Genomic DNA, 23,831 nt, shown 5'->3' with positions numbered 1-23,831 from the left:
CTATATACAGTATATATATATGCGCAGTGTTGGTGTGTGCGGTGCGTCGGCCGCGTGCTCTACGTGCGCCTGTCTCTGCCGCCGCCGCGCACATGATGAGCAGAGTCACCTTGCTCCGTGGAGGGAAGCGTTTCCTATGGGCGTCTGTTGAAGGTCACACATCTTCCCATTGATCTCACAATGTTTGTTAATTACTTTGTCACTGATGTGGTGAAGGATAATTAAACAGCTCTGTTTATATCTTCATGCATAATTATGAGCCGGGAGCTGCGACTCACAGCCAACCAGCAGACAGCCAAGCGTCTGACCGTCTAACATCCGTATGGAGATCCAGGGACAGACGGGGGGCTGCCTGCTGTCTGCGAGGCTCTGCTGACCGTCTAACATCTGTACAGAGATCCAGGGAAGGACAGGGGGTTGCCTGCTGTCTGCTGGGCTCTGCTGACCGTCTAACATCCGTACGGAGATCCAGGGAAGGACAGGGGGCTGCCTGCTGTCTGCGGGGCTCTGCTGACTGTCTAACATCCGTACAGAGATCCAGGGATGGACGGCGGGCTGCCTGCTGTCTGCGGGGCTCTGCTGGCCGTCTAACATCCGTACGGAGATCCAGGGAAGGACAGGGGGCTGCCTGCTGTCTGCGGGGCTCTGCTGACTGTAACATCCGTACAGAGATCCAGGGAAGGACAGGGGGCTGCCTGCTGTCTGCGGGGCTCTGCTGACTGTCTAACATCCGTACAGAGATCCAGGGATGGACGGCGGGCTGCCTGCTGTCTGCTGGGCTCTGCTGACCGTCTAACATCCGTACGGAGATCCAGGGAAGGACAGGGGGCTGTCTGCTGTCTGCGGGGCTCTGCTGACCGTCTAACATCCGTACGGAGATCCAGGGACAGGGGGGGCTGCCTGCTGTCTGCGAGGCTCTGCTGACCGTCTAACATCCATACAGAGATCCAGGGAAGGACAGGGGGCTGCCTGCTGTCTGCGGGGCTCTGCTGACTGTCTAACATCCGTACAGAGATCCAGGGATGGGCGGCGGGCTGCCTGCTGGGCTCTGCTGACCGTCTAACATCCGTACAGAGATCCAGGGAAGGACAGGGGGGGGGGGGGCTGCCTGCTGTCTGCTGGGCTCTGCTGACTGTCTAACATCCGTATGGAGATCCAGGGACAGACGGGGGGCTGTCTGCTGTCTGCGAGGCTCTGCTGACCGTCTAACATCCGTACGGAGATCCAGGGAGGAATGGCGGGCTGCCTGCTGTCTGGGGGGCTCTGCTGACTAACATCCGTACGGAGATCCAGGGACAGTGGGCTGTCTGCGGAGCTCTGCCGGATGTCTAAACATCCGTACAGAGATCCAGGGATGGATGGTGGGGCTGCCTGCTGTGTGTGGGGCTCTGCTGACCATCTAAACATCTGTACAGAGATCCAGAGGAACGTCGGGGTGTCTGCTGTCTGGGGGGCTCTGCTGACCATCTAAACATCTGTAAGGAGATCCAGGGATGGACGGTGGGGCTGCCTGTAGGGCTCTGCTGACCATCTAAACATCTGTAAGGAGATCCAGGGATGGACGGCGGGGCTGCCTGCTGTCTGCGGGGCTCTGCTGACCATCTAAACATCTTTAAGTAGATCCAGGGATGGACAGGGGGCTGTCTGCGGGGCTCTACTGACCGTCTAACATTCGTACGAAGATCCAGGGACGGGGGCTGCATGCTGCCTGCAGGGCTCTGCTGACCGTTTAACATCCGTACAGAGATCCAGGGATGGAGGCGAGCTGCCTGCTGGGCTCTGCTGGCCGCCTAACATCTGTACAGAGATCCAGGGATGGACGGCGAGCTGCCTGCTGTCTGTGGGGTGTAGCTGGCCGTCTAATATCCGTACGGAGATCCAGGGATGGAGGCGGGCTGCCTGCTGCCAGCTGGGCTCTGCTGGCCGCCTAACATCCGTATGGAGATCCAGGGATGGATGGCAGGCTGCCTGCTGTCTGCGGGGCTCGGCTGACCGTCTAACATTCATACAGAGATCCAGGGATGGAGGCGGGCTGCCTGCTGGGCTCTGCTGGCCGCTTAACATCCGTATGGAGATCCAGGGGTGGAGGCGGGATGCCTGCTGACCGTCAAACATCTGTACAGAGATCCAGGGATGGACAGGGGGCTGCCTGCTTTCTGGGGGGGGCTCTGCTGACCATCTAACATCTGTACAGAGATCCAGGGAGGAACAGTGGGCTGCCTGCTGTCTGCGGGGCTCTGCTGACCGTCTAACATCCGTATGGAGATCCAGGGATTGACGGCGGGCTGTCTGCTGTCTGTGGGGCTCTGCTGACTGTCTAACATCCGTATGGAGATCCAGGGATGGACGGTGGGCTGCCTGCTGTCTGCGGGGCTCTGCTGACTGTCTGACATCCGTATGGAGATCCAGGGATGGACGGCGGGCTGTCTGCGGGGCTCTGCTAACTGTCTGGCATCCGTACGGAGATCCAGGGATGGATGGGGGGCTGCCTGCTGTCTACTGTAAAATATTCAGGACATCCACTTTTACTGTAATTTACCAAAAACACTCCCTATAGCTACATACTGCTGTATATTGGTGTGTAGCTCCGCCCTCCCATTAAGGCTTAACCTAGGCTGTTTATTATGCAGAATACCCCCCACCCTTTCCACTAGAGCATTCTGGGAGACCAGGGATATTTTCTACTGGCTTTGGAGCTCTCAGTAACCAAACATTTCACAGAACTGCACCTGCCAGGAGTAAAGAGGTCACCGCCTGTGATTAATTTCAGGATGTAAATCAGGGAGAGGAAAGATTTTACAATGGGCTGACACTGACTAAACACTTCATAATTTAATACAGTAAAAAAAATATAAAAAAGCACTTTTTATTGATTACGTTATTTTTAGTAAAGGTCCTCTTTAATAAGCAGAAACTGTGGTGATTTAAAGAGACGCTGAAGCAAAAAAAAAAAATGATGATCTAATGATGTGTATGTGTAGTACAGCTAAGAAATAAAACATTAGGAGCAGAGACATAAGTCTAATATTGTTTACAGCACAGGAAGAGTTAAGAAACTCCAGTTGTTATCTATGCAAAAGAGCCATTGAACTTCACGACTTTCAAAGTCACAGAGAGCTCTGTCTTCTGTAGCTTATTATCTCAAGGGTCTGGCACTGTATTGTTTTTTTTCCTGTAGAGAACAGTTCAATAGTTCACCAGTCTGCTCTGTAAAATCATTTAGAATGCCGAGTAGTGCGTAAACTGCAAATATTAGAGAATGATGCAATGATGCAAAAACAAAAGAAAAAAAACAAACTATAAAACTGAAAATAAAAATATGAGAATATTTTCTTTGCTACTAATGGTCTAGTAATTATCCGTATTACACAACAAATTCATTAAATCATATTTTTTTTCCGCTTCAGCGTCTCTCAAAGCTGTGGTCATTTAAGCTGATCATTTTACACATCTGGCCATATGAAGAGTGCTGCCATTTTGAAGAAATATAGGCCGTCTTCTGGCAGGTTGAAGTCCGTTGTGTTATGTAAGCGAGGTAGGCGTGGCCACGCTGCTCTCCAGGAAATCAATGCCTCGGACTTCCTGCTTAGAAACAAACTCCTCCTCCCTTCTCTGACATTTTACAGCCAGTCTGATTTGTTCTCCTCAACACACCTGATAGAGGAGAGCAGAGACACAACATGCTAGGCGACATCCGCCACACATGAAGTTTAACCACTTGAGGACCGTGGTGTTAAACCACCCAAAAGACCAGGCAATTTTTCACAAATTGGGCCAGTGCAGCTTTAAGGCCTTGCTGCAGGGCCACACAACTCAGCACACAAGTGATTCCCCCCCCCCCCCCCCCTTTTCTGATCGCTCCCCCAATGTTTATTGTTTTTTTTGTAAATATTTTTAATTTTTTTTTAATAAATTTGCCTATTTCTTTAACAATTTCCCCTCCCTCCCCCCCAGTCAGCCTATCACAGCGATCTGCTGTGATAAACTTCAGCCTGTGATATGAGTCAGCCTAACACCACCGATCGCGTCTGTGTCCCCAGTACAGTGCTGCCTTAGATCGCAGCGCTGTACAGTTATATTAGACGGCGGTTAGAGCCAGAAGGTAGCAGGCTTGGGCTTGAGAAGACAGACTCAGCTATAATGATTCCTGAGCAAAGCCAGACTGAATCCTTCAGTCAGGGATTTTATCAGGGCTGATAACAAGCAGGCTGAGCAGTGAAGGATGAAACAGAGAGCAGGGTAGGTGTTTTCTCTAATGTTCCCACTGATCTATATGGTAAAATACAGGAGGGGGCTTCGTCTCTGGTTCACTTTAAATCTCAACCTCCGGCAAGAATTCAAAAAAACAAGCTGAGGTGTTGCCGCCGATTGGCTGAATTGAATGAGGACATTTTGTCTGGGGGTTTTATAGACCTAGACACGTCTGTCAGAAGCTTGCGGAGCTTTAAGGCGTGGCTTTCACCATGTCACTCACCTGTAGGTGCCCCGGGGGGGATCTTGATTGGCGCAGCTACTTCCTTGGGGGCAGGCTTTTCCGATTCTTTCTCTTCCACGAATCTGCTTGCTTGGGGGGCCCTGGGCTCCTCAGTGTTGTCTTCTTCATCGCTGCACCCCTTAGGCTGTACCATGTAAACGCCTTCGGGGGGAAGCTCTGCCACCCCTGTTCTCTTACAGTCTCTACCTGCCCTTTCAGGAGGTTCGTCTGTATACTCCCCATTCACCCATTTCTCGATCACCTCCCTCCGCCGTTTGTCCTCCTCCACGCTCCGTAGATCGGTGGTGGCGCCGTCCGCCGGCTCCGCCTCCCGTTTCTGATCTCCTTCCCTCTCATTGGTTTCCAGGGGTCCAGGTTCAGCCTCGTTCAGGTCTGGCGCCTGTTCTGAGACGACCTGCCGGCTGAGTTTGGCACAGATTGCGTTCAGTTTCAGGCCTCCTTTCCGCTTGGCAGCCATCTTCTGCTTCTCTGAGGCTGTGTCAGTGCAAACACTTCTTTCAGCTGCAGATAAGAGAGAGAAAGAACATTGAAACGTGTTGGTATTATACGTATATTATTATGCAGATCATTATAGAAGAGGCATCACAGGATTATACTGTAAGCGCTGGTAATGCTTGTTATTTGTATGTGTTCATCACAGATAAGAAAGCTCTAAGAACAATTCAGCAGGTGGACACTTATTTTATTGGTCTGTGTTCCTGATCATTTCCTGTTAATTTTCCTTCACTTCCTGTCCGAATAACACAACAGGAAGTTAGAGAAAATGTCCCCAAGCACATGTGGAATCTCACTTTGACCAATGTTTGAAGAAAATACATTTTTGCTACTCAAGGCAGTAACTGTCAAGCATATATTACTCAGTAAGACCAGTCCCTGGTTACCCATAAAGACCTTCCAACATTAAAAAGCCCAAATTACGGGTGAAACTCGAAAAATTAGAATATTGTGCAAAAAGTTCATTTATTTCAGTAATTCAACTTAAAAGGTGAATCTAATCTATGAAATAGACTCATTAAATGCAAAGTGAGATATCTCAAGCCTTTATTTGTTATAATGTTGATGATTATGGCTTACAGCTTATTATGGGAACCCCAAAATCACAATCTCTCCCCATTAGAATATTGTGAGAAGGTTCCATATTCTCGGCTCAAAGTGTCCGACTAATTAGCTAATTCATCCAAAACACCTGCAAAGGGTCAGTACAAGCGGTCGTAGCCTTTCTATGGAGAGGAGGCCACAGAACTCTCACCGAAAGCACCACGCCGAAATACGTCCCAGCGGTACAACCATTCAGTACAAGCGGTCGTAGCCTTTCTATGGAGAGGAAACGGCAGAGCTCTGCCCCAGCGGTACAACCATTCAGTACAAGCGGTCGTAGCCTTTCTATGGAGAGGAGACGACAGAACTCTCCCCCAGCGGTACAACCATTCAGTACAAGCGGTCGTAGCCTTTCTATGGAGAGGAGATGGCAGAACTCTCCCCCAGCGGTACAACCGTTCAGTACAAGCAGTCGTAGCCTTTCTATGGAGAGGAGATGGCAGAACTCTCCCCCAGCGGTACAACCATTCAGTACAAGCGGTTGTAGCCATTCTATGGAGAGGAGACGGCAGAACTCTCCCCCAGCGGTACAACCATTCAGTACAAGCGGTCGTAGCCTTTCTATGGAGAGGAGACGGCAGAACTCTCCCCCAGCGGTACAACCATTCAGTACAAGCGGTCGTAGCCATTCTATGGAGAGGAGACGGCAGAACTCTCCCCCCCCCAGCGGTACAACCATTCAGTACTAGCGGTCGTAGCCTTTCTATGGAGAGGAGACGGCAGAACTCTCCCCCAGCGGTACAACCATTCAGTACAAGCGGTCGTAGCCTTTCTATGGAGAGGAGGCGACAGAACTCTCCCCCAGCGGTACAACCATTCAGTACAAGCAGTCGTAACCTTTCTATGGAGAGGAGACGGCAGAACTCTCCCCCAGCGGTACAACCATTCAGTACAAGCGGTCGTAGCCATTCTATGGAGAGGAGACGGCAGAACTCTCCCCCAGCGGTACAACCATTCAGTATAAGCGGTCGTAGCCTTTCTATGGAGAGGAGACGGCAGAACTCTTCCCCAGCGGTACAACCATTCAGTACAAGCGGTCGTAGCCTTTCTATGGAGAGGAGATGGCAGAACTCTCCCCAGCGGTACAACCATTCAGTACAAGCGGTTGTAGCCATTCTATGGAGAGGAGACGGCAGAACTCTCCCCCGGCGGTACAACCGTTCAGTACTAGCGGTCGTAGCCTTTCTATGGAGAGGAGATGGCAGAACTCTCCCCCGGCGGTACAACCGTTCAGTACAAGCGGTCGTAGCCATTCTATGGAGAGGAGACGGCAGAACTCTCCCCAGCGGTACAACCATTCAGTACAAGCGGTCGTAGCCATTCTATGGAGAGGAGATGGCAGAACTCTCCCCAGCGGTACAACCATTCAGTACAAGCGGTCGTAGCCTTTCTATGGAGAGGAGATGGCAGAACTCTCCCCCAGCGGTACAACCATTCAGCCGCAGCACTCCTTATTCCGTCCCGATTCTGCAATATTTGTTCACTTCTTATAAAAGTTACGGTATTGCTGGTATTTTAATAGGCGCAGATCCAGCGAGAGATAAGTCGGTGTCACAGATGGCCACCGGCGCACAGATGGTTAAGCGTCTCTCGCTGCCATCCACCGGTCGGACGAGCCCGGCTTGTTATTGCACCGCTTAAAATAAACATCCCTCGTTATTTCACTTAGCCCAAACAAAAATTCTTTTATTTCGCATCAATATAAGGAAGACATTCATAAAGTCGGCCTGTCAGGCTGAAGTTTTTCATCTTTCCCCGGCACAAACTCACCAACTCCTCTGTTTACACACACAACTTCCTCTTAAAACAATGCCAGGGCCATTTAATTGCCTCACGGTGAAACAGCACAAGGGAAGAGCGTGTCGTAAGACCTTCCACCGGCACAGCTCCTCCAGCTGCTGTCTTCAGTCAGCTCGTCCGTCAGACACAAGCTCGAGGAGCTGGGGGGCTTCAGTAGGGGGGGGGGGGGGGGGCGGTCGGCCGAAACGCCAATCAACACACTTTATTTTTCATTAAAATTATATCAATCAAACGCCACTAAAGGAGGCTGGATATTTTTCGGTGTAGTAATTGCTGAAGATTTAATAGATCCTGGCTGGTCACCGTTCAGCCGTAGTGATGAATAGTAAAACGTTTGTGTCGTGCTGGTGTCACAGTATTTTCCAAAAGGTAATTAAGATGGTAGCTTCAGTCTACCTTTTTACTGGTTACCTCTATAGCAATGACAGGTGCACTTTAATGGATAACTGACGTGAGAGGAATATGGAGGCAACCATATTTATTCCCTTTAAAACAATACTGGTTACCTGGCAGTCCTGCTGATCTATTTAAAACAAAGAGGAAAAAATCGAGAGCCCCAATAGTGCGTACTGTAAACCAATCGATAATTTTGAAGAGAGAATAATACTCACAAAAATGGGTTGCCGAGCATAGGCAACCACTAGAAACACTTGAGGGGATGTTAGGCCTGTCCCCTCTCAGGCTAAGAAGTCGCTCTCCGTAGAAGGATTAGGTAATCACACCCATCCAACAGGTGGATACAGTTTTGTTCAGAGATTTTTACAGAGGCGCTATTTTAATTTATTTTAATCTGATTGGCGCCTCTGTAAAAATCTCTGAACAAAACTGCTGATCTATTTGGCTGCAGTAGTGTCTGAATCAAAAAACCAGAAATAAGCATGCAGCTAATCCGGTCACACTTCAGTCAGAGCACCCGATCTGCTGCATGCTTGTTCAGGGGCTAGGGCTACAAGTATTAGAGGCAGAGGATCAGGATAGCCAGGCAATCTATATTGTTTAAAAGGAAATACGTGTGGCAGCCAACAAATCCTTCTCACGTCAGTTCCTCTTTAGTGTTTCTCTCTAGATTTCATCGTGAGAGTTATGAGTTAAATCCAACCCCACTTAGAGCTCTTTATACTGAGCAACGATGTCTGCGGGGCAAAGTGGCTAAGTGGTTAGCATTTTTACCTTGTAACACTAGTTACTCGGGGCAAAGGGCTGTATAGGATGTCATGTCCCCTCCCCAACACGCGTTTTTTACATGGGTCTCCTCTGACCTCCCAAAAACATTTGTCTTGGTCGCTGCAATTTTTGCCAATACAAATGATAGCGGTGCAATTTGCCCCGATAGGCTACCGGCGGTGCTCCTCTGGTGATAGTACCGGTAAAGTTACCATGCGCTGCCTGGCAACAGTAAATTCCTCACCCCTTTCTGCACCAGGCCCCATCTCTGTTTTTTTTCGGGTTTTATTGCAACGTGGACGTGATTTAGAAATAAAAGTCAGTTAACTGGCTCACACCTATGTTACCTTGAGGTTTTTTTTTCAAAAATAATTTTTGTATTAAAACTAATTATTAGCAGTCCAAAATGCGTGTGAATAAACACACATGAACATGCATGATATATGTTGAAAAAAAAAAAAAACACCCCGAAACCAAAAACATACAAATATACATGTAGGCGACCAGGATTTTGGAGTGGTTTTCTCTCAGCATTGGTCCTGGGCAGCGGTGAAACCATCAGACGTGAAGTGCGCGGACGCAGGCCTGGGAATCTTTCCATTTACTTTGTAAAGCGCTGCAGACAAAATATATGTCCATCTTATGAGAAAAGTCACAAGACCTGAATCTTTAAAATAAGCACAAAGATGCCTATTCAGTTCACCTTTTCTAAGTTTTCTCCTTGGAGATAATTTTTTACCTTCTGTTTAAAGTAACTTTTCAGCACCCTGCAATTGGCAAAGTAGCAAAATGTAGGTGAAAAGTGCTGTGAAAATTATACTGAGTATTTCCCTGCTTGCTGGTGGCGTAAAAGGTTTTTTATTGATCAAGTGAAAAAATATCAAAAGTGAATCAAATACATCCATACAGAAAAAAAACACAGGTTCTGAACTAACAAACAATATGATCAACTTGAATTCTTCCAAGCTTATATGTATGGCAATTATACTATTTCTTCTATCACAAGTTATTTTTTACCACATGGATTCACACACGTCAATTACATGTAAATATCATGTATGTTTTAGTCTGATCATGTCACCGTAACCGCGTCCCGACGAAATAAGGATGGCTGAGTGCTAAAAGGCGCATAGTCGTGTGACAAAGTATTTATGTGTATGCAAGATATAGCACACTCTGCCTTACAGTTTATCAATAAAACACATTATAGCTCTTAGGCCAGGAAACGACCTTGGACGTGCGCCGTCCGGTGCCGCCGACCTTGGGAATCTCTGGACGGCAGAGCAGGCATAGTTTCTGTTCGAGGGAATTCACTGCAATGAAGTTTTTATTTCATAATATTTTTTTTTTTTCTCCTTGTGTTGTTGGATTATTTTTCTGTTCGTGGACAGACAAGTTTGTAGACTGCTGACAAGCAGTAAAATGACCTGGACAATCGCCTCGCAATAATGGATTCAGAAGGAGTCGCCAAGCGGCGCAGTCCGGTACCAACCAGTGTGTGCTTCTCCGAAAATGTCCCATCCAAAATTCCCTTCACTGTCCTCCAATTATCCACTGCTGTAATTAAGAGAAGCACAACGTTTTCAGTACAACTACACCACAATGTTGTATTTATTTTTTGGGATTGGGGAGGGGCGGATAGAGCGGTAAATGTTATCCCGCCAGGTGTAAAACCCCCAAAAAGGCCTCTAGTGTGAAAGAACCCTTAAGGACCCAGCGACTCCAGGTACCTAAAATTGCTCCAACTCCCCAGCCCTGGTTAGACAGACGTTACTCCGAGGCCGGATTTACACTCGTAACCTTGAGGGGCCTTTCACACTGAGGATATGCGGTAAATTTACCGCAACCCACCACAGCCTAATGAAAGTCTATGGGGTAGCAACCCCCCCCCCCCCCCCACGTTGCGGTACGCTGCGCCGCAAGTCCCTTGTCTAACGCACTTCCATACCTACGTTACTGTGCGATCTGTGTCTGAGCGGAAGTCATGTAAGCCTGTGGTAACGTGCATGTATTTAAAAAACCGCTGCAGTTTTTAGTGTCACGCATGCGCGGAGGCGTATTTTAGCAATCTGCAGTGTGAAGCTAACCTAAATTGTAGCAAGGTTCATAATTCATCTTTTGTGAAAAAACCCATACAGTTTATTGGATAGAAGTTTTTCTGTAATACTCCTTACAATCTGGCTTGCACAACACGTCATTTATAGCACAGGTTACTGATACAGAAATTATAAATGTGATTTATCAAAAAGGTGGCTCAGGTAATACTGGAGGAAATTTGGAGCTATTGGCCGGATCCACCAATCAGAGTCCTTCTTGTATTCATCATCTGACGCTAGATTGGTTGCTGCATTTTGCTTTCCCGTTTTCGTAAATACACTGTTGAACCCTTTGTGGTGAGAAGGTCTCATCGTCTGGCTTATCCGTTAAACGATGGGCATCTGTTTCCGGCACGGTCATCCATGAAGCTTGTTAGTACCAAATCCCCCGAATAGCCAGATGAAATATTAATCCTGTGTATTTTCATTAGATAAACTTAATTACTCGCATCTGATAAACTGATTGTCTCAGTAGTACAGACAATTCACCCGTAAACACCAACACTTGCATCCCGGGCACGGACTGGAACCTGTCACCTCTATCAGACGATGCCAGGGTCACCCCAGGGGACGCAAGATGCCACTTCCAGCCTCCTTGTGTACACGGCGGTCTGCAAACAGCTCTCTACACGGCAAATGTATACAGCGCAATCCAGGCACAAATCCCCACACTCCGAAAACTCCACCGACTCGCAGAGTACCGTGTACACCGCAACAAATACGCTAAAAACAAGCATTCTGTATACACGGCGGGCTCCAAACGGCTCTCCACATGGCTACTGTATTCAGGGCAATCCAGACACACGTCCACACGCAAGTCCCCTCACTCCAAAAATTCCACCGACACGCAAAGTACCGTGTACACCACAACAAATACGCTAAGAACAAGTATCTTGTGTACACGGCGATCTCCAAACGGCTCTCCACATGGCTACTGTATTCAGGGCAATCCAGACACACGTCCACACGCAAGTCCCCTCACTCCGAAAATTCCACCGACACGCAAAGTACCGTGTACACCACAACAAATACGCTAAGAACAAGTATCTTGTGTACACGGCGATCTCCAAACATCTCTCTGAAATGGCTACTGTATCCAGTGCAATCCACATGTCCAGACGCCAGTCCTCTCACCCCGGAAATTCCACCGACTCGCAAAGTGACGTGTACACCACAACTAATACGCTAAATAAAGTATTCTGTGTACACGGCGGTCTCCAACTGGCTCTGTATCCAGCGCAATCCACACGTCCAGACACAAGTCCTCTCACCCCGCAAATTCCACCGACTCGCAAAGTACCGTGTACACCACAACAAATACGCTAAGAACAAGTATCTTGAGTACCAATAAGCAATTCTGATGGGTCAATATTTATTTGCACAAATCAAATAAATGTGGCTATAATCTGATTTTGCTGCTGCTGTTTGTACACGGGGCCAGCAGAGGCACGCACGATTACACGCGCCCCCGCCGCAGGAAGCAAAGCGTTAACTGCAATTGTTAAATGGTACAGCAGATTGCCCCAATAAATAATTTACTGATATTTATAAATATTCAAATCAGCAGGCATCAGAAATTGAAAGGGAGGTGACATTAATTCCACAGCTCTCCAAATTCATTTGAGAATCGTTTCTCATTTCAAACAAATATTAAATCTTTGGCGGCGGTCCTAAAAAAATCCTCAATGCTCTGCGGTAACTCCCACAATGCATCATGGCACATCCCGGCTGTCACCGCTTAATGTATGGAGGCAACGTATACCGTGTTTATACACTTGTCTGTGTGCTCCTCTTCCCGTCTGGAGTGATGGGTCTTTGGTAGCGAGCTGGAATGGTTTGGCCACGGCACAGGCCACACGGTCGCATCGTTTGCCGAGATTTGGTGCAGCGAGAGTACTTGTCCTGAGGGAACGCTATCCTGGTCCTTACGGTGCCTCTCTTGTCTGCTCTTGTGTTGTCCCAGGCTCTCTGCCTCGGTCCCGAGAAATGAGTCCCCTCCCCAGATCTATCGGTAAATCATGGTGGGGGACCGGGCCCTGGCATCCCCTGTGAATTATGGGTTTTGTAATGCAGGCCCGGCTGTCAGCGCCCTTCGCCTTGCTTTATGGCGCTGTCTGTGCGTCGGGAACTCCCTTGTAGGACATAAAGATACCCCTTGGAGAGACTTCTAAACATTTCATTCAGTGTGAATGCTGCCTAAGAAAAATGAGCGCATATTTCTTCCTAAGGATGTGTCCCTTCGCCGGATGAAGTTTACATAATATAAAAACAGTGAGGGCCGATCTTATATTGTGCAAGCTTCATGTACAGGATGCCGGGCCGGATGCCGCGACTTCTGGCCGCTCAGGTCTTCTCTGTAGTTAGAGGTTCTGTTCCTTTCTTCCATAAACAAGCAGGTGCATCTTACATTATTATTTATTTAGTATTTATATAGCACTGACCTCTTCTGCAGCACATTACAGAGTACATAGTCATGTCACTGACTGTCCTCAGAGGAGCTCACACTCTAATCCTACCATAGTCATAGTCTAATGTCCTACCATATTATTATTATGTATTTATATAGCACTGACATCCCCTGCAGCACATTACAGAGTACATAGTCATGTCACTGACTGTCCTCAGAGGAGCTCACACTCTAATCCTACCATAGTCATAGTCTAATGTCCTACTATATTATTATTATGTATTTATATAGCACTGACGTCTCCTGCAGCACATTACAGAGTACATAGTCATGTCACTGACTGTCCTCAGAGGAGCTCACACTCTAATCCTACCATAGTGATAGTATAATGTCCTACCATATTATTATTATGTATGTATATAGCACTGACATCTTCTGCAGCACTTTACAGAGTACATAGTCATGTCACTGACTGTCCTCAGAGGAGCTCACAATCTAATCCTACCATAGTCATAGTCTAATGTCCTACCATATTATTATTATGTATTTATATAGCACTGACATCTTCTGCAGCACTTTACAGAGTACATAGTCATGTCACTGACTGTCCTCAGAGGAGCTCACACTCTAATCCCACCATAGTCATAGTCTAATGTCCTACCATATTATTATTATTATGTATGTATATAGCACTGACCTCTTCTGCAGCACATTACAGAGTACATAGTCATGTTACTGACTGTCCTCAGAGGAGCTCACACTCTAATCCTACCATAGTCATAGTGTATTGTCCTACCATATTATTATTATGTATTTATATAGCACTGACCTCTTCTGCAGCACTTTACAGAGTACATAGTCATGTCACTGACTGTCCTCGGAGGAGCTCACACTCTAATCCTACCATAGTCATAGTCTAATGTCCTACCATATTATTATTATGTATTTATATAGCACTGACATCTTCTGCAGCACTTTACAGAGTACATAGTCATGTCACTGACTGTCCTCGGAGGAGCTCACACTCTAATCCTACCATAGTCATAGTGTAATGTCCTACCATATTATTATTGTGTATTTATATAGCACTGACATCTCCTGCAGCACTTCACAGAGTACATAGTCATGTCACTGACTGTCCTCAGAGGAGCTCACAATCTAATCCTACCATAATCATAAGGTGTCTAGCATAGCTGTCTGGTGTGACATCAGACTTTACCAATACCATCTAGAGGGGGCACTATGACGAGAAGTATAACATTTAAAATATATATGTATACATACATATATAAGCTGTCACTTACAGTAAGGGTTTTACAGCGAAAAAAAGAAGTTAAAATCTGACAGAACCGTCAGTTTTTGGACTACTCCATTTCCTCATGGGGGATTCTCAGGGATTTCTAAGCATTCTCTGAATGGCATTTTCTCAGTCGAAGTGCAAAAATAGCGTGCAAGCCAGTAGGGAGGCCGGCTGGTATCTTACTATTTTAGGCAGTTGGACTGAGCAACTGACGTCCAATAAGTGCTTTTGAAAACAAAAGAAAACCCTGAGAATCCCCCATGAGGAGAAGGACTAGTCGAAAACCTGTTGGTTCTGTCAGATTTTAACGGCTCGCTTTTTTCGCTATAGTGGTCCTTAAACCTGATGGTTCGGACATCATACTGACAGGCTTTGGACTAGTCACCTCCTCGTGGGGAAAATAAAACGTATTCTTTTAAAATCACTACCTGGCAACGATCTCTACATTATCTTTGTCCTAGACCCCTCCTCTGAAAATATACTCCTCCCCTTCCACCAACTGGTTTCTTAACTCCTCCCCTCCTAGATTATAAGACCGTTGGCAGGTCCTCTTCCTCTGTGTTACTTCTGGGCCACCAAATAAACTCGGTAGCCCTGATTCAATTCACTATTTCTCCTAAGATTTCTTCTAGAAGATCATTTTTCATTTTCTGTTTAAAGCAATAACTTTTCGGCCTCTGCGACTAAAAAAAGTACCAAAAGCACTAGGTAAGATTTTTTTGTGCGATTTTGCGACCTGATCGTTTTTTTTCCCGCACACTTCTGCGCTTCTTTTGTGTTTCTTATCTTTTTCCATTCACTGCTATGAGAAATCGAGCGCGGAACCGATCGGCAGCAATATCAGACATGATGGATTTTATCAATCGGATCCATCTATCGCACGGAAAATCGTAGCGTGTGTATGGGGCATGATGCATGTCAGATAAACCTGTCCGGTAATACGTGGCCTGTCTCTGTGCCATTGTGCAATGTCGTAATTCCTCCCTTATTATTGTTCAGGGCTGCGCAATATGTTAGCTTCTTATTCAGATACCGGTGATAATAATAAGAGTTCAGAACCATCAGACTGAAAACATTTACCATAAGTGACATTTACCTAGAAAGAAAGTCACTTGCCGTGCATTTTACCCCGGAACAAATATACACTTTAAGATGGACACACACAGTACGATGAAAAGATATGATTTTTATGGAATTTTTATAAAAACAATGGGTTGTACAGAAAAATCAAATACATTTTTTTTTTTATTTGAGCTTGATATCTCATCGAATTTCCCTTTCTTCAATAAAACTCAATGGGATAAATTGTAATTTCTGTTCATTTATAGACCCAAGCAGTTTGTATTATCTCTCTAAAAAAATGTTGTTTTTTTCATAATTGGGGAAAACTTTTATGTGTGTGTGTGTCATATTGGTCAAATTTTTTGTAAATGTTAATATCCGTCTGAAAAAAATCGATTGTACATCTCAAATTGAAAAGAAATATCATCTTATGTATTTCGCACAACCACCATTATACATACATGCACACATGTATTTTATTTGTACATACGTGTACACCTGTTTAAGATTTTACACTTTTTCCTCATAGTGCTATAATTATGCTCAGGAAAAGATTTCAAAATACTGACAGGCCACTAATTTAATATTTAAATATAATTTTACATTACTCGCTTTCAATAAATAAAATAAACAACCTTTACTTTAGTGACAAAATTCTAAAGGTACCTGCACATGTCGGAATTTTTCAAACAACCAGTTGTTTGGACGTCAAAACGGGCATGTGTCCGATTGGTCGTTTAGCTGATAAGACTGGATTTAACCGATCCACAAAGCGGATCGGTCAAATCCAGTCTTATCAGCTGAACGACTGATCGTACACAAGCCCAATTTGACGTCCAAACGACTGGACGCTCAACCGTCCAAAGTTTAAACGACGGGTCGTTTGGAAAAATCCAACATGTGTACGAGCCTTTAGGGTACATGTATGAAAATAAATCACCAATGTTTCTAGAATAATAGAAAAGTGTTTAGTGCAATTTTCTAGCCGTTTGTCATCCATGTGGGTCCTATAGGCACAACCAGAAGAGTTAAGGCTTCCTTTAAATTTCGAGACAACACAAATAACCGGAAAGCTTAGTTAAATGGTAGTTTAATCTCCAGATACCATCCCACCTGGGACCTTCGCTCCTCCCAGGAGACCCTCTTGTCCCCTAACTTAGTCATGTCCTCTCACTCCCACATCCAGGACTTCTCACGAGCATCACCTGTTCTTTGAAACTCTCTCCCATAGCCTGTCCGTCATGCTCCAAGCCTGGAAACCTTCAAATGTACTCTCAAGACACACCTGTTCAGACAAGCCTATAATGTGCTATAGGTAAGATTGGAGGCTCACTGCCTCATCCGCTAACCCCTGTATCTCCTTCCATAATGTCTCCACCCCACTACCCTCTAGATTGTAAGCTTGTAAGGGCAGGGACCTCCTCCTAGTGTTCCTTACTCTGCTGTAATTTATCATATGAACATTTACTAGTATTGGTGATGTCTCAAACCACACATCAATTTTATATGTTGGACACCACAGTTGACCAACTCTACATCAGATCTCCTGAAACTTGTCTTTGGCTCTGGAGAACGTTTGTGAATCAGGTCCAATGTTTCTACATCGCTCTGGTTTTCCGAGAACAGCAAGCTCCCAGTAGACGCACTTAGGTCTTGGTTCTACATTTCAGGAGACGTATGTCAGGCCATGCTCTATATATGTTGCACTAATGCCTGCCATAATAACTAGCGATAGCAATATGTAAGCAAGCTGCCGTCATCTTCCTGGTGTGATTATGTCCGGTCATTAACCTTCCTAAAGAGCTTCTGTCAGCTTCATATGAAGGTTCTGCTCAACATCAGCTGTAAACCAGTCAACAATGTTCTTCAATCCATCATCCACCATCTCTACACGAAGACCACCACTGCCAATTTACCAAACCCTCATCAGGCCAAGACCACTACTGCCAATCTACCAAACCCTCATCAGGCCAAGACCACTACTGCCAATCTACCAAACCCTCATCAGGCCAAGACCACTACTGCCAATCTACCAAACCCTCATCAGGCCAAGACCACTACTGGCAATATTACCAAGCCTTCATCAGGCCAAGACCGCTACTGCCAATTTTACCAAGCCTTCATCAGGCCAAGACCACTACTGCCTATTTACCAAACCCTCATCAGGCCAAGACCACTACTGCCAATCTACCAAACCTTCATCAGGTCAAGAACACCACTGCCAATTTACCAAGCCTTTATCGGCCAATTTACCAGAGCCGTGTCTTCCTCCTGAAGACCCTTACAGAGATTTACCTCTACGCAACCCCTAAGAGAAACATTATTAATCTCCTCACCTCACCCCCCCCCCCCCCCGCCTTCCCCACAGAAAAAAGTCAATGTCACTCATTCAGAACGGCGTTACCCCCTCAAGCCGGCTCATCCCCCACCAGGTCTTCCCACAATGGGCGAGAGAATAGTCAATCCAATGCATGCATTTTTCCCTATAAACTCGATTTCTCTCTCCTCCTGAAAACAAGTGAGCTGTAAATACTGTTTAACCTCTCCCCCTCCCCTCAGCTCTATAAAAACACAAATATGCCATAACTCAGCCCTTCCAGCCCTGGCGTCTCCGCCATGCCCTGCTGCAGGCCTCACTGGAAGGTCAAAACAAACGACTTTCCGATTCACTGCTCCTGAAATAATTTTGTGTATTAAAACCTGAATCTGCACTTTCTGGACCGAAAGGCCCTCTTAATTATTGCAGCCGTCCTTGGGACGGACAGTGATCCTTCACGAAAGACACAGTAACCAACCTCCCCCCCCCCCCCCCCTCGCCAATCTGTTTGCAAAGTGTGTCTGTCCTTTATTAAATTGTTTTCTTTTCCACATTATCAGTTGCCATGGAGACCTCATCTCTCGGATTATTTGAATTTCATTATATCTATTGATTTGGGAGCATTTCATCTTTTTTATTGTTTTTCTGTCAATTTTCAAAACGAATAACCATCTAATTTGCGTCAGTGCTGATTATGTTTGTTCCTCAATAGAGGTCGGCAGCTGCACCGTGCACACAAATCAATGTGGAGCTAGCTCAGCTCTGCCTGCCTGCTAGGGCATCTCACTAACACAGTCGCCACACACACACACACAAGGCTACACACACACACACACAACACTGCTACACACACACACACAACACCACTACACACACAACATGCACACAAATCAATCTGCAGCTAGCTCAGCTCTGCCTGCCTGCTAGGGCATCTCACTAACACAGTCGCCACACACAACACTGCTACACACACACACACACACACACAACACCACTACACACACAACATGCACACAAATCAATGTGGAGCTAGCTCAGCTCTGCCTGCCTGCCTGGGCATGTCACTAACACAGTCGCCACACACAACACTGCTACACACACACACACACAGCACTGCTACACACACACACAACACTGCTACACACACACACACACACAACACCGCGACACACACACACACACACAACACTGCTGCTATCCAAACACACACACAACACTGCTACACACACACACACACAACACTGCTACACACACACACACACACACACAACACTGCTACACACACACACACACACACACAACACTGCTACACACACACACAACACTGCTACACACACACACGCAACAACACCACTACACACACAACATGCACACACACACCATACACACACACACACACCATGCACACAAATCAATGTGGAGCTAGCTCAGCTCTGCCTGCCTGCTAGGGCATCTCACTAACACAGTCGCCACACACACACACACACACACAAGGCTACACACACACACACAACACTGCTACACACACACACACAACACCACTACACACACAACATGCACACAAATCAATCTGCAGCTAGCTCAGCTCTGCCTGCCTGCTAGGGCATCTCACTAACACAGTCGCCACACACAACACTGCTACACACACACACACACACACACACACACACACAACACTGCTACACACACACACTGTACACACACACACACACACACACACACAACACCACTACACACACAACATGCACACAAATCAATGTGGAGCTAGCTCAGCTCTGCCTGCCTGCGCATCTCACTAACACAGTCGCCACACACAACACTGCTACACACACACACACAGCACTGCTACACACACACACACAACACTGCTACACACACACACACACAACACCGCGACACACACACACACAACACTGCTGCTATCCACACACACACACAACACTGCTACACACACACACACAACACTGCTACACACACACACACACACACACAACACTGCTACACACACACACAACACTGCTACACACACACACACAACACTGCTACACACACACACACACGCAACAACACCACTACACACACACAACATGCACACACACACCATACACACACACACACACACACACACACACACACACACACACACACACACACACATCAATGTGGAGCTAGCTCAGCTCTGCCTGCTAGGGCATTTCACTAACACAGTCGCCACACACAACACCGCTACACACACACACACACACACACACACACACACACACACACACACACACACACACACACACACACACACACACACACACACACACACACACACACACACACATCAATGTGGAGCTAGTTCAGCTCTGCCTGCCAGGGCATCTTACTAACACAGTCGCCACACACACACAACACAGCTACACACTCACAACACAGCTACACACACACAGACATAACCAACTCACACAATTTCTGCGCACACACAACTGCCACACACTTACACAACCTCTGGGCACGCACACAGTCACCACACACAACTTCTGCACACATACACAACCACCACACACAACAGGGCATCTCACTAACATAGCCACCACACAAAACACCGCTACACAGACACAGACACACACCACATGCACACATACACAACCGCTACACACAACTTCTGCACACTCACAGAACATGTACACACACAACCTCTACACACACACTCACAAAACTGCCACACCCAACCTCTGACACACACAAGCAATAGAACACAGCAATACATGCATGCAGCTACACACACACACACACACACACACACACACATACACACACAACCTCCACACACACACGCACCCTCTGCACACGCGCACACACACACACACACACACCCTCTGCACAGTCGCACACACACACACACACACACACACACACACCCTCTGCAAACTCGCGCGCGCACACACACACACACACACACACACACACACACACACACACACACACACACACACACACACACACACACACACACACACGGCACTCAACACTGGTTATGCACCTTTCATCCTTCCTGCTGGCATCGAATACATCAGCACAGAGGCATCTGCATGTAGTCAGTCCCATTTGCTGGCTAATGCCGGGAATACATCTTCTCTCTGCACTTTGCTCTGAGAAGCCCTTTCCGAGGTGCATACAAACAACGATAATGAAGTTTAATACGCATAGTTATATTTTTAACTGAAGATATCCAACACGGGAATTGACCGCTTAAAGTAGAAATCGGGATCCTTATAAGAATATAACGGCGACTTTATAATGGAATTAGCCGGATCAAGAATACATATTTATCTACAAAGAAAAAATATAAGATGATTGTGCAAGTCAGATACGGAGATAATATAGAATGGGGGGGGGGGGGTTACACCACAGTTACTTCTGACGGAACTCCCCAACTCCAGTCCAGCAAGGCTCTACTCGTGCTGAGACTGGCCATACACAGGTCAATTTATCCCGCGTTCCTCCTGATCAATCAATCACCCCTAAATCAATCCTGGATCTCTAAATTCAATCAATGTAAGACGATTACTACTGAGTGTTAAATAAAACAGAAAATCTCAATCAGTCCAGCTGGAGAGTCCGAACAGATTGTGCAAGTATCTGATAGGGTTCTCTGACCCCGGAATCAGAATGATACCATTCATTGGCTAATTTACAAGAAAAAGAATAAGCTTTCAGTTAGCCGGTTAGCGGAACGCTTACTCTAACTTAGCCAATAAATGGTCTCATCTTGATCCAAACGTCCTGCCTCTAGTGATGGCCGACGCGGGACAACGCTCTCCTGCTACTACTGGTGATTAACACTCAAGGTATTTATTGAACAAGTCCACTCAATTGAAAAAAGTTCAAACCTAAATCACTTCACCGTTGATTAACACATATTTAACTTGGATAGGTTCACACTGGCACAGATTAATCTTTAAAGAGACACTGAAGCAAAAAAAAAATGATGATATAATGATTTGTATGTATAGTATAGATAAGAAATAAAACATTAGGAGCAGAGGCATAAGTCTAATATTGTTTCCAGCACAGGAAGATTTAAAGCGGAATATAACCCTGCATTTCAACTTTGCTCTAAAACATTATTTACAGCATATTATATGCAAAAAGCATTTTTTTTTTTTACTAGACCAGCATTGAAAGGGTTACAAACAGAGCTTTCAAGTTCAGTGCAGAGAAATGCTGCGCAGCCGAAGTTAGATAATGATACATTTAAGTAAACACAATATAACAAGTGGTGAATGTTACACACTCTCTGGCTGTCCTCCAGCTCCTGCACAGTCAGAGAGTGTGTGTCACATTCCACACTTGTTACATTGTGTTTACTTAATCAATTGGTTTTTAAGCAGAAATAGCATACAGATATTACTTATATGCATACCTCTTACACTTGTAAATACACCTTTATAGCACTAAGACAAAGAGGTATTCTAGACATTAGACGTCTAATTCTACTATTAATCATAGCTAGTGACAACCAAGTAACAGTAACAGTAACAGTACTACTTAAATGTATCTATCTAAACTTCGGCTGCAGCATTTCTATCCATGGAACTTTAAAGCTCTGTGTGTAACCCTTCCAATGCTGGTCTAGTAAAAAAAGAATGCTAGTTGTATATAATATGCTGTAAATAATGTCTTACAGCAAAGTTGAAATGCTGGGTTATATTCTGCTTTAAGAAACTCCAGTTGTTATCTATGCAAAAGAGCCATTGAGCTCGACAACTTTCAAAGTCGCAGAGAGCTCTGTCTTCTGAAGCTTGTTATCTCAAGTGTCAGTCATTGTATTTTTTTTCCTCCTCTGCAGAGGACAGTTCAAAAGTTCACAGCCTGCTCTATAAAATCATTTAGAATGCTGTGTAGTGTGGAAACTGCAAGAATTCGAGAATGAGCCAATGTTATATAAAAAATATATAACTGAAAATAAAAATATGAGAATATTTTCTTTGCTACTTATGTTCCAGTAATTATCCGTACTACACAACCAATTCATTATACCATCATTTTTTTTCACTTTAGCGTCTCTTTAAAAGGCTCGGTTTTCCATACGGGACCCTCCATTCCATCAACACATAGTCCATGCGATGCATCCGTCGGTAGAAATCGCAGCGGACCTAAACTTTCGGTCCGTTCAGCAGAATGTGCCGAACGAATCCATTTGAACCAACCAATGTGAATGGATCCGTTGGTTAACATTGTATCCGTTCTCGTCTGTTACAGTCCACTAAACCGTCCTTATTTTAGGCCAATATAAACACGGCCTAAACTTTCATCCTCTATAATCCAGGTCGCACCTACATTTTTCCCTTCCAAAAAGATTCCCTGTCTTGTTTTCATAGTAAGCGCTGGTTGTGGTGTATTCTGTATTTATAAGTTTGATACCGGCTTGGCAAGAAGGAGAAGTAAGATCACGCATTTCACAATAGCAACGGAGTTTACGCTACACCCCCTAACATGGGACCCTCTAACGTTCTGAAAGAAGACGCTCGTAGCATGAAACAAGAATTGCCATATCTACAAGAACAGCGTCCCGCTGCCGCTCCTGAGGCTCATCACAGGGAGGCATGCTGGGAGGAGGCAGAGCTTCCTGTGACATCAGCAGTCTGCACTTCCTGTTCCTGTGTCCATCTCCTGGAAGCTCCACCCCGTGTCTGTGTCCCTCTGAGGTGACGGTACATGACAACCGATGGGAGATAAAATAAAATGCAAGGGGCGCGGGACCACCATATAAAATACTCGCATATATATCATATATCCAAACCTCAGCACCCGGACAGAATCAGTAAAGCATACTCACTGCGTAACTCTATTATTAATTATTATTGATATAGTGCCAACAACTTCCGCAGCGCTGTACATAGTACAAAACAAATAGCGGGGCGCATAGGTACTATAAGTGGGATGGACGCCCTACTTTTATGAGCACACATGGCTGCTAAATGTCAGCTAGTCACCTATAAAACGAAACTTTTTTTTTATCACACTAAAGGTGGCCACACACCATACAATAAAATGATCCGATTTTACAGTAATTCGATAAAAACGATCGTATCTCTCGAAAA

General features: G+C 45.8%; 1 protein-coding gene across 10 annotated transcripts in view; it reads right to left on the bottom strand.

Moving 5' to 3' along the window:
- CASZ1 (castor zinc finger 1) overlaps positions 1-23,831 on the bottom strand; it is a 440,241-nt gene that overhangs the window by 45,145 nt on the left and 371,265 nt on the right. For all 10 annotated transcript variants that reach the window (XM_068238779.1, XM_068238777.1, XM_068238778.1 and 7 more), the window contains one exon: positions 4,481-4,996. In XM_068238779.1, the coding sequence (XP_068094880.1) occupies positions 4,481-4,952 (472 nt within the window). In that variant the 5' untranslated portion in view covers positions 4,953-4,996. The remainder of the gene's footprint in view (positions 1-4,480; positions 4,997-23,831) is intronic.

The sequence above is a fragment of the Hyperolius riggenbachi genome, chromosome 6 (genome assembly GCF_040937935.1).
Source record: "Hyperolius riggenbachi isolate aHypRig1 chromosome 6, aHypRig1.pri, whole genome shotgun sequence".
Classification (NCBI taxonomy): Eukaryota; Metazoa; Chordata; class Amphibia; order Anura; family Hyperoliidae; genus Hyperolius; species Hyperolius riggenbachi.
This window is presented reverse-complemented; position numbering and strand designations above follow the sequence as displayed.